This window comes from Oryctolagus cuniculus, chromosome 2, assembly GCF_051225735.1.
Source record: "Oryctolagus cuniculus isolate XC-2025 breed Fujian yellow rabbit chromosome 2, ASM5122573v1, whole genome shotgun sequence".
Lineage (NCBI taxonomy): Eukaryota > Metazoa > Chordata > Mammalia > Lagomorpha > Leporidae > Oryctolagus > Oryctolagus cuniculus.
This window is the reverse complement of record NC_142868.1, coordinates 32,335,949-32,349,027: the sequence shown is the minus strand read 5'-3', so window position 1 is coordinate 32,349,027 and position 13,079 is coordinate 32,335,949. Positions and strand designations below refer to the sequence as shown.

The window sequence follows — 13,079 nt, the reverse complement described above, 5'->3', positions numbered from 1 at the left end:
CCCATCCACTTTACTCATCCTGCAAGACCGGGCTCCTGGGTCAGCCTTCCCAATCCTTCCAGGCAGGGCTGAGCATGTCACACACACTCCTGTTACAAGAAGATGGCTTTCTTCCTCAAATTATGTGCATATTCCTCTACCTTCCCCACGAGCCCAGGAGGGCAGGGAACTCCATCCTGTTCATTGTGGCATCCTCAGCACCTAGCACCAAGTGTACAAGTTTCACTGTGCAAATAAACAAAGCCATGAATGAAAGAACAAATACCTACAAATACTTTTCTAGAATGTTCCTTGGCTCCTCCAGCCACGTGTGAACCACTCCAGTGACGACAGAAGAGCAGAGCTAACAGAGCCCACGAGCACCTTCCTCCCCCCCTCCACCCCCAAAGCCTTCATTTCCCACATGAGAAAGCGAGGCTTGGACAGGCACTCACGTGCTGGTGAGACAGAGCCCAGCAATGCCTCCAGCGGCAGCCATAGCCATGCCAGTGGCAGGGTTCCCACTCTTCTTCCAAGCCCAATCCTACAGTCCTCCTCCCCAAGCCACCTGGCAGGCACTGCTCCAGGCAGACCCCCGGGCCTGGCCCTTCCTTCTTTGCACTGCTCTCTGGTTGGCCCCCACCCCCACCCCACCATGTTCAGAGCACACAGAGGAGAGACAACTGACCGGGGGACTTTAGAGGCGAGGAAGTGGCTGCTTCAGAGGCCAAAACCTTCTCCATGACTCTGCCATTAGCCATTAGCGAGGACCCAAAAGGGAAGGAAGAGAGCTGAATTCCAGGCCAGGCCTGACTTTTCTGTGACCCTACACAGTCAGTCAGACTCGGCTCCCTCCCACTGGGATGAAATTCACAGGACTTCCGATAAACTCTGCCAGCCCTGCTGGTGCCCCCAGCACATCTCAGACACCGGAAAGCCAGCTCACAGGAGGCAGGCCTCGCCGGCTGGTGTTTGCTCCTCAGGAAAGGCCTCTGAGGAAGCCCCAGGCCTCAACACAGCTGGGGTTGCTAGCCAGTCTGACTGGCCAGAATCGATATGAAAATATCCAACAGCGAAGTGACTGTGCCAGGTTCCGCCCACTGAGGCGTCTCACTCGGCTTTGGTTCCTGCTGGTGGCATGGCCTTGCCTGCAGCGCTTCCTCCCACTCCCACTGCCCCTCAGAAAGGCACAAGGCCCACCAGCCCCTCTCGCCACTTTTTGGGGGGCTCTCCTCGAGGGGACAAAGCTCTCACTTCACCACAGCCCCTCCATATATAGAAACTGCAGCGTCACCCAACTACAGGTGACAATGGAGTTAGGACCAAGATGGCTGCATCTTCTCCCCCGTGTCGTCACTCCCCAAACAATACAGTGAAACAACTGTCCACACCACATTTACACTGTATGGGGTGTTCTAGCGTATTCCACTATAACAAAATGCATCAGGGGTTAGAGACGGCAAAATATACAGGAGGATTGTGTAGGTTACGTGCAAATATCGCAGTTTTGATTTGGGTATCCATGAGGGTGCACCACGGGTACTTTTGTAAGAATATGAACCATGTATCAAGTGTTGCTGCCAGCCAGGCCCTTCCTTTTAAGCTTAACCCTCATGCCTGCGTCCCACTTTAAAGCACTTGGGTTCAAGGACCAGCTTCATTCCCAATACCAGCTTCCTGCAAATCTGCGTTCCGGAAGACGGCAGGTGATGGCTCCAGAGGCTGGGTCCCTGCCACCCACGTTGGAGACCTGGATGGACTGGATTCCAGGCTCCTGGCTTTGGCCTGGCCCAACCCTAGCTGTTGTGGACCTCTGGGGAGTGAACCAGCAGACGGGACACTTCTCTGTGTTTCTCTCTCTCTTTCCTCTCTCTGCCTTTCAAACAAACACATTCATTCAATGGTTTTTACACATTCTCCTCACCACAATTCTAAAAATTAGCAGTTTTTACTCTGTTTTCCAGAGGAGAAAACAGACTTGAAGGCTTTTGGAAGTACAGCCACCTTTTCGGCATCGGGGCTGGGGCTGCGGCTGGGGCCGTCTGACCTGCGGCACTCTCATCACCCTGGAGTTCCCGGTGTTGAAGCTGATGACCCACGGATGCTCTGACTGAGCACAGTAGCAAGGGGATTGTGTACAAAGGGCAGGGAGCGTCACCAGCAGGGCAGAGTTGTGAACCCTCAGTCTGAATCCCCCCATTGCCTCCAGCTCTTCTGCCCTCTCCCCACCTTGGATAGGCACTGAGCCAACTTTCCTTGGTCTCCTCCACCTACCCAGCCCTGCGCTGGGGCACTGGCACATCTGAGGACATATGTGACGGCTGACACTCACCCCAATCACGCCCATAGCTGACTTCTTGATGGATTCTACTCTGGGCTCTAGAATCAGACCAAACTGCAGAATTCTTCTGGACACAGCCCCTGGAGCAGCCACTGCCTCTCAGCGTTGTCTGGGGACGAAGCCTATTCATCATCACTGGCATAACAAGGGATCAGGAGAATGCAGCTTCCCTTTCCTCCTGTCCTTCCTGCCTGACTTCCCTGGTATTTCTGGGATGGATGGATGGATGGATGGATGCGGAAATGGGGTTCTCACCCTATGGACCCGCCCACATGGGTATCACACCCAATTCTGCTGACTTCGCTCAGTGCCAATGACTCCTTGCAAAACTTGCCGTTCACATGAAGCACGCTCTCTGGTGTGTGTTCCAGGAACTGGCGAGATTCACGGGTCATCCCAAGGCCGTGGAGGATCTTCGGTGTCAGCACTTCATTTCTCGCTCGGTCTCATTTCCTCCCCCTCTAACATATGCCTGAGCTTAAAAACAGCCTTTCACCCCACACTTCCCTCTTCTTTTTAAAGCTCGAGCTGACAAGAGAAGTTTCTTCTCCACTGACATTTTTTTTTTTCTATCAAGGAGGAAATACAGTCCCACCGTGGAGCATGTAGGAATGACTTATGGTCAAAAACTCCTTTGTGTCTCTGGAACCCTTAGATACCCGGAGTTTCTGAATCACTGCCTGATTTAGCTGTGGGCTATAGAGCAAGTTTCCTCAAGGCCCCCGCAGAAGCCCTGCCTTTTGATTTTAAACCAATCTAGCTACAGTGATATCTGCATATTCCTTCCTTAGCAAAACATTACTCAGTGTTCAAAAGGAAGGAAATGGCAAAAAACTTGATTCAAGAAAGTTTGAAGAGGAATAAAATAGCTCTTATGGAGCAACATTTCAGCAATCTGAGTATGAGTAAATCAAAAGCAGATGCGTTGTTTGCTGCTAAAACACGCTTTTGTTTCCCCAGAAAGGAAAAAAAATTACAAGGGAAAAATATTTTGTATAAAATGGCATCTGTTGGGGGCCGGCACTGTGGCGTAGTGGGTAAAGCTGCCGCCCACAGTGCCAGCATCCCATATGGGCACCAGTTCAAGTCCTTGGCTGCTCCACTTCTGATCCAGCTCTCCGCTATGGCCCCTGCAGCCACAAGAGACTTGGAAGAAGCTCCTGGCTCCTGGCTTCGGATCGGTGCAGTCCAGCCATTGTGGCCATCTGGGGAGTGAACCAGCAGATGGAAGACCTCTCTCTCTCTCTCTCTCTCTCTCTGCCTTTGCCTCTGCAGCTCTGTAACTCTGCCTTTCAAATAAAATAAATAAATCTTTTTTAAAAATGGCATATGTTGGAAAATCACTGGAGATTTCTATGAAACCCAAAGTATGACAGGGATGGCTGAGACCTGGTTGCTAATATCTTGGAACTGGTTGGGGGTGTAAAATTAGATTATAAAATGGTTGTATCATTTGTCACTTCAAGATGGAAACGATACACTGCTGTGTTTCTAAAGGAGAAAAACACCATATTGAGGTGTAGCAGATGAGGTTTTGTTTCATTCTTTGCTTTGACAGTAGTTGCAATTTTATTTTCTTTCACTGACCTCACAGACTATGAAAGGCCAAAGTACATAGGATAAGACTGGGTCCTGGAGTCAGACTCCACCCCACTAGTGATGGGATCTTGGGCAGGTTCACTGCCCTCTCTGTGTCCCAGTCTCCTCACCCAGCAAGAACAACAGTAGTTGGAGCACCTACCACCCAGGTAGGGCACTGAGAGTAACGCCTGGTGCCCAGGAAATCTCCACAATGCTAGCTGGCAGGACTCTTCGTTCTGCCAGCAATGTGCTGCCACTGGACAACTCTCGGGGTCCCACCCCTCTAAAAACTGGCAAGCCCTTAGCTGGATGGGCAGAGAAAGAGAAAGGAGAGCCAATAACTAAAATCAGGAAACAAAAGTGGAGGCATTACTACCGACCTCAGATAAATAGAAAGGATTGCAAGAGATTCCAATGAATGATTGTACACTGACAAATTACACATCCTGGATGTAATCACGATTCCTAAAAACACAGAAATGACCTAACCTGAACCCAGGAAGAAACAGAAAATCACAGATGTGTGACAAATAGAGAGATTGGATCAGGAATCAAACACCTCCCAGTGAAGAAAAGCCCAAGGCCAGATGGCTTCACTGGTGAATTCTACTAAACATGTAAAGAATTAACACAACACAAGTCAAACTCTTCCCAATAAATAGAAGAAGTGGGAATACTTCTTAACTCTTTGTATGTCTTGTGACTTCGACCTTCCTATATAACATCCTGTGTTATGTCACCCTGATTTATTTTTCTTTATGGTATTTATCACCACTTGTTATATTATGTACTTATGTGACTATTTATTTGTTGCCTTTCTTCTCCCATGAGACTGAAAACTCCATCAGAGTGGGGAATTTGTTGTTATTTCCACTGTTGAATTCTCAGTGTGCCAGGTAGCGCCTGCATTACAACAGGTGCACGATAAAAATCCACTGGAGGAATACACATATTGCCAGACCATTCTCTCACTGAGGGCAGAGTGAAAACAAGAGAGGACCTGGGTGGTACAGAAGTCCAGACAGTAACTGGCAGGAAGAAAAGCCCTCAAAGACAGATAACCAAGAAAGTCCCGTGTCAGGAAAACAAAGGGAAGTGAAGCCTCTGAAAAGCAAGGAACAGTCAGCAGTGTGAATTAACGCTGAGACATCAATCGCAATGAGAACGGAAGTGTTCCCTGGACCAAGCTACACCCCTGGGCCCCATGGTGGGGGTCGCTCGGGGGGTAACCCAGAGCTAGAAGCCAGCGTGGGCTGCTTTCAGGAGTGGTGCATGAGCATAGGAAATGCCTTCAGACAACAGTTTTCCTTGCTTTTCCCTGACATGTGATAACATGTTAATGAAGTATAGTGGGATAATTTTAAGACGCACACAATGCGTACTTATTTAATTCAAGTTTTTACCTCCTTAAACATTTGTCTTTGTTTTGTATTTGGAACCTCTGAATTCCTCTCTTCTGTATAAAATACAGAATAAATTGTGACCTACAGTCACACTGCTGTGTGTAAACATTAGAACTTATTCTTCCTGTCTGGTGTCAACTTCTATTTCCCCCTGCCTCCTTAACCTCTAGTGACAACTATTCTACCTATTTCTTTTAGGGAGAGATAGATAGGTCTTCCATCTGTTGGTTCACTCCCCAAATGGCCACAACGGCTGCAGCTGGGCTGATCCGAAGCTCGGAGCTTCTTCCAGGTCTCCCACAAGGGGGCAGGAGCCCAAGCACTTGGGCCATCTTCCACTGCTTTCCCAGGCCATAGCAGAGAGCTGAATCGAATTGGAGCAGCCGGGACACCAACCAGCTACCCATATGGGATGCCGGCACCATGGCCGGAGGCTTAGCCTACTACACCACAGCGCTGGCCCCTCTACCTGCTACTTCTATGCAGCATGTCTTTTTAGCGCCCACAAATGAGTGAGAACATGCAGTATTAGTCATTCTGTGCCTGACTTACTTAACATAATGTCCCTCAGGGCCATCCATGTTGCTACAAATGACAGGATTTCATTCCTTTCTGACATTCATACAACATTTTAAGTAAGTTTTTCTATGAAGATCATTGGGACAAGTAAGGATAATGTTTTTACATGAGGATGACTTGGGTTAAGTTCAAAAGGCTGTGGAAGGAACCCAGCTGAGAGGAAAACAAGTTAATAGCCAGAGAGAGCCAGGTTCCCAGAGGAGGGGGAAGGGACCCAAACCACAGGACTGGATCTAGAAAATTCTGCTTCACCCTCAGAGGACAGACAGGACAAGACTTAGCTGACTGACGGCCCCACCAGCCAAGCCCGACCAGCACCCAGGTCTCCTGAAAAGCCGACCACGGGCCTTTTAACAGGGTCGTTTTTTCTTAGTTGACACTGTTCAAGCAGCACCGCGGAGGCTGGAGGGGAGAAACAGCCGCGAACGGTAGGGATCTGCTGTAATAGTCGTTTCACTCTGAGGTGTTTCCTCTCCGCTCTGAGTGCTCTTTCGCCCAGGGCGTCAGTCCTGCTAGCACACTGGTCTCCCACAGCCGTCATCCACCCCACTCCAAGAGGACAGCAAGACTTACCTGACGGCTGGTTGTCCGTGGAGAATGCGCACGCGCAGCCCCGCCTCTTCCTGCCGCCTTGTCCTTTCCGGAAGTAGCCGAGAAAACAAGCCATGGCTCTGGAAGCCCTGGTGAACGTGGCTTCAGAGCCGCCACCACGTTGGAGCCGCGCTGCCTCTGGGCGTCTGGCAAATGCGTGGGCTCAGCATTAGGAAGCCTGTTTGCTCCTACAGTCCGCCTTCTCTGATGTCAGCTTTATTAGTAGGAAAGGTAACGTTTTGGTTTCTATTTGCCGTTCTCTGTAGTCTTTTTTTCCTTTTTCCTTTTTTTAATTTTTATTTATTTTTTTGACAGGCAGAGTTAGACAGTGAGAGAGAGAGACAGAGAGAAAGATCTTCCTTCCGTTGGTTCACCCCCAAATGGCCGCTATGGCCAGCGCTGCGCCAATCTGAAGCCAGGAGCCAGGTGCTTCAGAGTAACCGGGACAGAACCGGCGCCCCAACCGGGGCTAGAACCCGGGGTGCCAGCACCGCAAGCGGAGGATTAGCCTAGTGAGCTGTGGCGCCGGCCTACTTTTTTCTTTTTCCAATAGTTTCAGAAAGAAGGAAGAAAGGAGTTATTGATGCCAATAGCAATTATACTACCGAAAATAACCTATGAAATTCATTATCAAAATCATTCTTTTTGATATATAAAGACCAAAAAAAAAAAAGCATAAGACACAGAATGAATATTTTCTGATAGAATTTAATAATGAAAGCAGTGTCTTATCACAGAAGAATCAAGGTACAGACAGGGAAGGCCTCATTCCCATCACGGACGCATCAAATCCAAAGAATGGGCTTGGAAAATGCGATTGGATCCCAGTGGAACATGACAGCTGATGGTTTCCTCAGCTCTTTCCAGGAGCCATGGTTTTCTGCTTGGAAATGGCTGGGTCCACATCCACAGATTGAAACTTGAGAAGATGACCCAGAATCCTCACAACATGTGAAGAAACAGCGCAGCAAGAGAACTCTGCAGAGTCAGGCGAGAAACCTGCCAAAGCGCATTCCTTCTTGCTGAGAAAAATGCACCAGCAATGGTGAAAGCAGGGGTTGGCACCGAATGTGGCTGTGGAGCCAGTCTTCCACCTCACTTCTCTCTGACTTTTCCAGTGCCGAAGTGTTGAGCCTCGGAATCACTTTACAGTCACTATCACCCCCTCCGATTACTTCAGTCTCCGTATTTCAAATTGAAAAGTATTGGCCTTGACTGTGCACCTTCTCTCTTCAGCTCTGAAATTGCTATTCGCAAATGGACCAAAGACTCTTTGGGCCTCTTGATGAAAACGAAGACTATCCATGAACTGACTCTTACGGTGTGGCTTGCATGCTCTCTTAAGAAGCAAAGGGGTGGGGAGGGGCAGTCAAAGACTGTATGGAACACTAGGAGCTGTGGGAGGTGAGAAATCTATGAGTGGAAAGTGGGGACAGGATAAAGGAAGCAAACCCCCGAGCAGGTGCGTGTGGTCTGCACACTACTCCTGCCCTGCAGTGAATGGCCTCCGAACAGCCCAGGTCCTTGAGGCAACTGTTCAAAGTTCCCAGAGAGAGAATCTCGCCCCTTTGGTTTCTAAGAGGCAAGCACCCCCCCACCCCCACAGTCTATACTGGGAAACTCCCAACAGGGAAGATGGGGTGCCGTTGTTTTGCTGGGACTGGATGCAGGACCACAGAGGGAGAGGACTAGTGGCTTCACTCATCTGTGACTGTTTATTGCATAGTGAGCCTGAGAGCTCTCATTTATTTAGAGTTCACACAATACATGTTGATTGAGCCCTCTGGGCTAGAGGGTAGGGATACATTGGTAAGTAAAACACACACAGTCCCTGCCTTCCTGAATCTCAAGAACAGCTCTGGTTAATCATCTACCATGACTCAAGGACACTGATCTCACAGGTTGTTAGGAGCCCGTTGAAGGTGTGAGACAATTCCATGTCAATCTGTTGGAAAGTCCGGGTAGGAAGGATGTCACTGGCACAGACTTGGAACCAGTGTCTCTGTGTTGAACTCAGTGGAAAATTACAAAGTGAACTAGACATGGACTGAATCTCACAGAGAATGTGATGGTGTTTCAGAGGACTGAATCTTCAGCCAGGGATCCTGAGGATCAGAAAGAATGGCATAGCTTACTAGAAACTTCGTTCTAAGCAATATCTGCACATTTCAGGTCAGATAAATGAGCATTCCCATTTCAGCAGATCGCTTATAAGAGATAATAATTTTATGTTGAAATGATGGGTTGAGCTACTTATGTGTGTAGGGCAGCGGGAGTTGTAGTATGTTAACTAGCACACCTAAGAAAGAGTTCGCTTTATTCCTTGTTTTGCATGGTAACATCCAGGCACCCATGGTGGTCAAGGTCTTGGCAAATCTCAAGCCTTGGGGACTTGCAGGTCTGACTCTCAATTATTTTCCTGTGTGGCCTTAGGGGAAATGACTTACCTTCTTGGAGGTTTGTTTCTTCATCTGTAGTATTAGAATAACAATATTTACCACCATCTTTCACCTACCATGTGCCAGGCTCCATGCTAAAATTCCAAGTCTATTATGTAATTTGTCACAGCATCCATTGAGGTTTATTTCCACTAATTTTACAATGAGGAATCAGATACAGAGCTGCTAAGAAACTTTCCTAAGATCATAAAGCTGGCAAGTGAAAAAGAGGCGGACATTTTAACCCAGCTGTGTCTGACCTCAAAGCCTATGCTCTCCAGCACCTCATTCTACCCCCTTCCTGGGGGTGGTGCTGATAGAATGGGTTCAGCTGCAGCTGCAGCTTGCTCAGAATTCTCCCTCACAATCAGCAGGGACTGAAGTGCCTTCTTGGTGTTTTAGCATTTTCTTTATTTTTTTTAAAGATTTATTTTATTCATTTGAAAGAGTTACAGAGAAAGAGAGATGTCTTCCATCCTCTGGTTCACTCCCCAACTGTTCACAATGGCCAGAGCTGCGCTGATCCAAAGCCAGGAGCCAGGAGCTTCTTCCAGGTCTCCCAAGTGGATGCAGGGGCCCAAAGACTTGGGCCATCCTCTAATGCTTTCCCAGGCCATAGCAGAGAGCTGGATCGGAAGAGGAGCAGCCGGGACTAGAACCGGCGCCCATATGGGATGATGGCACCTCAGGCCAGGGCATTAACTCACTGCACCACAGTGCTAGCCCCTCATGTTTTAGCATTTTCAACAAGTGGCTTCCAACTCCTGATGTTTTATAATAATAAGCCAACTCCTATGGCTTATTGCCTGGCACATCCTAACTACTTATAAGATAACATGGTTTGTTATTTGTTAGTTTTGTACATCGGGCATCATGTGAAACACACACAAAATCAGAAATTCACATGGAGCAAAGAAAGGCCTTAGAGAAAGGACAGGAGGAAACACCTTCAGAGTGCCATGGTATTGTGCATTAGCATCTTCCACACACGCAGGAGCACGGTTTTGCTGGTAGGCAGCGGCCCAGGACCACCCCACTCTACCCCCAGAGGGAGATAGGGAACAGGGGCTTCAGCAGTGTAGCAGAGCCAGGCCATAGCACAGAGCCCACAGATGATGCCATCACAGCTAACCGTTTCTAAATCATCTCTCCCACAGCAGTTCATGGAAATTCAGTTTTCATTACAGAGAGGAAATTGACATTGCTGCCAGGCTGTGTGGCTTCCATCTGCCCATCCTTCATTCCTCATGAGATTGCGAGTTGTTTCCATTCCCGTCGTGATGAACCTGTGTCATGAAGGGCAGGGGGAGCTGGGGCATTGAATCTAGGAAGTCGCCACCTCATGCTCCCATTTCAACAGCCTTCCTCATCCAGCCTGACATCAGGGCCCCAGACAAGTCAGAAAGAGACTGCTCTTAGTTTGAGGCGGAGAAACGAAATAGTAGAGAAGCTTCTGGCTGGCTAGCCGGAGCTCTAGGAGTGATAGACGTGCAGCTAAGGGACGCTTGTCATTGACAATTTCTCAAATGTATTCCACAGCTTCCCCTGAGTGGGATCTATCAATACTGCGAATGCCTCCTGCTATGATATGAATGTGTGTCCTTCAAAAATAAAAAATCCCCAGGCTGAAATCCTAAACCCAAAGTGATGGTTTTAGCAGGTGGGGTCTTTGGGAACGTTACAGTCGGAGGGTGGACCCCATGAATGGGATTAGTGACCTTCTAAAAGGAACCCCACGGAGTCCTTAACCTCTGCTGCTTTTGAAGACCCAAGAAGAGGACATCTGTGGACCAGGAAGTGAGCCCCATCCAGATACCGAATCTGCCAGCACCTTGACCTTGCACTTCCCCACCTCCAGAACCGTGGGAGATAAATGTCCATTGTTTGGAAGCCACCCAGTCTAAGGTACTTTGTTCTAACAGCCCAAATGGATTAAAATAACTCCCAGTGCAAACTATGTTTTCATCTCAGTTTGGATCCTTGAACTGCACTAATTTGGGGCTGTACAAACTTTTTCCCTTTGTAGAGAAAAATTGGCTGAACAGGACTAGAGTGCAGGATTGCTCCTGTAGATTCTCCTTTCCTCTGGAGTGTGGGTCACGCCTCAGCTCCTGACCTCTCCAAGGCCTTTGCTTCCTTCCCTGCCACACTGGCTTCTTCCTCCTAGATTTTAGTTTTGCACCACCCACTCCACAGAAAAGGCACAGAGCTAATAGATTTGTAGCACGGGAAACATGTGCTCAGTCACACAAGTCAAGGTGTTCAATCTGGAAATTTTGTTGAAAAACAAAAGGGCAATCAGTATCCTCCATTTGGCAGAGGTACACCTTGGTTACAGTGTATCTCTTCCCTGTGTTTGCATGTCAGTGCTCATCTTGGGATCACATGGGTTCAGGCTGCCATCTTGTTAGCTCAGAAGTGATAGTGAGTCAACCCTGTGCAAGTCATTCGCAGAAGTGGGGGCTGTGGTAAAATCAGGAAGGAGGGACAGCCGGCATTAAGAGCATCCCGGAGCCTCTTACACCCTGGCATGTTTCGGCCAAGACCAAGTCCACATGGAGTGGTGCTGGGAGGCCCACCTGAGCCACCCTGGAGAGCTGCCTTTCTTTGCTGTCTGAGGGCTCAAGGCGTTCACTGGAAGAGAACTGCTGCATCTCTCATGTAGTCATGTGTGAATCCTCAAACTGCTCTTTTTTTTTTTTTTTTTTGGAAGAAACCTCTTTTGCCGTGATTGACAGAAGTTCCTGGGCACTGGATGTATTAGTCTCTTGTGAAACAACCAGCCAACTTGCTGGCCAACTGGGATTCCAGATTGTGAATCTCTTCACTGGTCAGTCAGCTGGGTTCAAGTTCTTCAAGCGTACAAGCGTCTCTGCCTCCACGCTTACCCTTTATGTTTGTATCCTGTGCACCTGTGTAACAGGCAAACGTGAGACTGTAGAGAGCAAAACCAAGTAGGAGACCAGCAGAATCTCATCCTCACGTTCAATCCAGCAGAGCTACAAAATTCCCCTCTGGGGCCTCAAATACGAAGCTGATCCCTGTTGCTTGGCCTTCTGTGAAAAGAGAGGCCAGCAGTCCTGCAAGACAGGTAGTGGGCCAAGGAAGGAAGGACTCACAATCACAGAAACCAGGGTGACGAGGAGCCTACAAGATCGTCCACCCCTGAATTTACAGAAGGGAATACCAGGGTCAAGCACAACCAAAATGGGAGGAGTCACATAACCTGCAGGGGGAGGGGGAGAAACAGAAGCAGTGAAGAGAGATAGCTGGAAAACAGAGAGGTGAGGCTGGGAATGCAAGCTCTGGACGCAGCCCATGTAGGTCTGACTCCCAGCTCTCACCCTTAGCTGTGGTGTTTAAACTTTCAGGGCCTCTGTAAAGCGGGGTGATGATAATACCATCTGTGTGCACGGTGAAGACAAAGCTAAATATGTCACAGAGAGCGCGGAGACTGGCATGTGGCAGAGGTTCAGCCACAGTTATCCTCACCAGGGAAGAGAAGCACTGGGAAATCCCAGGGGAAAGCCAGCGGACAGCACTTGGGCCTGACTGGGGCTAAGGCACCTGCTCGTTTCCAGGGGTGCTGCTAGAAGGCAGGACAAAGCAATGGAAAGGGCCTGCACTGCAAAACTGGAGTAGTTATGATTTTTTATTTTAAAAGTCATGCATTAACACGAAATAAATGTAGTTGTTAGTTTATGAAAAATAAAGCGATGTTAGTGCGAGGCTAAGCCACTATGACAAAGAGTCCCAACTACCCACAACTTAAAGAACAGGGAAGACTTTCTCTGCTCCAGTCCCAGTGTGAAGTCAGTGAGGAGGCTCTGGTCTTCACGGTCAGTGTGGAACCCAGGCTCTCTCCAGTTATTCCTTCCGTCCCCCTGAGATGGCAAAGTCGTCTGCGCGTGCAGTTTTGAGCAGCATGGAGGAGGCACAGCCACAGTTCAAGGCTCGGGCTGAGGAGGGGCTCCAGCAAATCTACTCTCTCACATGGCAAGAGCTGCATCGCGTGGCCACACCTAGCTGCAAGGGAGGCTGGGATGGGAGTCTAGCTGGGCAGCCGTGAATCCAGAGGGGAAAAGGCAGTACATCTATGTTCCGATCCAGCTCCTTCCAGCACTCAGTGTGTTTGAGGGCAAAGCATGTAGCGTCTTGCTGCCTCTT

At 48.8% G+C, this 13,079-nt stretch overlaps 1 protein-coding gene and 1 long non-coding RNA gene across 15 annotated transcripts in view; one reads left to right on the top strand and one right to left on the bottom strand.

The window, feature by feature from the left end:
• LOC149127717 (uncharacterized) overlaps window positions 1–6,755 on the bottom strand; it is a 203,802-nt gene extending 197,047 nt beyond the window's left edge. For 3 of the 14 annotated variants that reach the window (XM_089325280.1, XM_089325272.1, XM_089325287.1), the window contains exon 1: window positions 6,457–6,676. Coding sequence is in view for 1 of the 14 variants with exons in the window: in XM_089325258.1 (XP_089181384.1) it covers window positions 6,457–6,550 (94 nt within the window). In the remaining 13 variants the exon portion in view is untranslated. Of the gene's footprint in view, window positions 1–667; window positions 985–6,456 lie in introns of those variants that run through there. The other 11 variants (XR_016228787.1, XR_016228786.1, XR_016228784.1 and 8 more) reach the window with 11 other exon arrangements.
• On the top strand, window positions 6,583–11,573 carry LOC149127716 (uncharacterized). Its single transcript, XR_016228790.1, has 3 exons — window positions 6,583–6,705; window positions 6,790–8,646; window positions 10,070–11,573. It is a non-coding gene; the product is annotated as an uncharacterized LOC149127716 (long non-coding RNA).
• The last annotated feature ends 1,506 nt before the right edge of the window (window positions 11,574–13,079 follow it).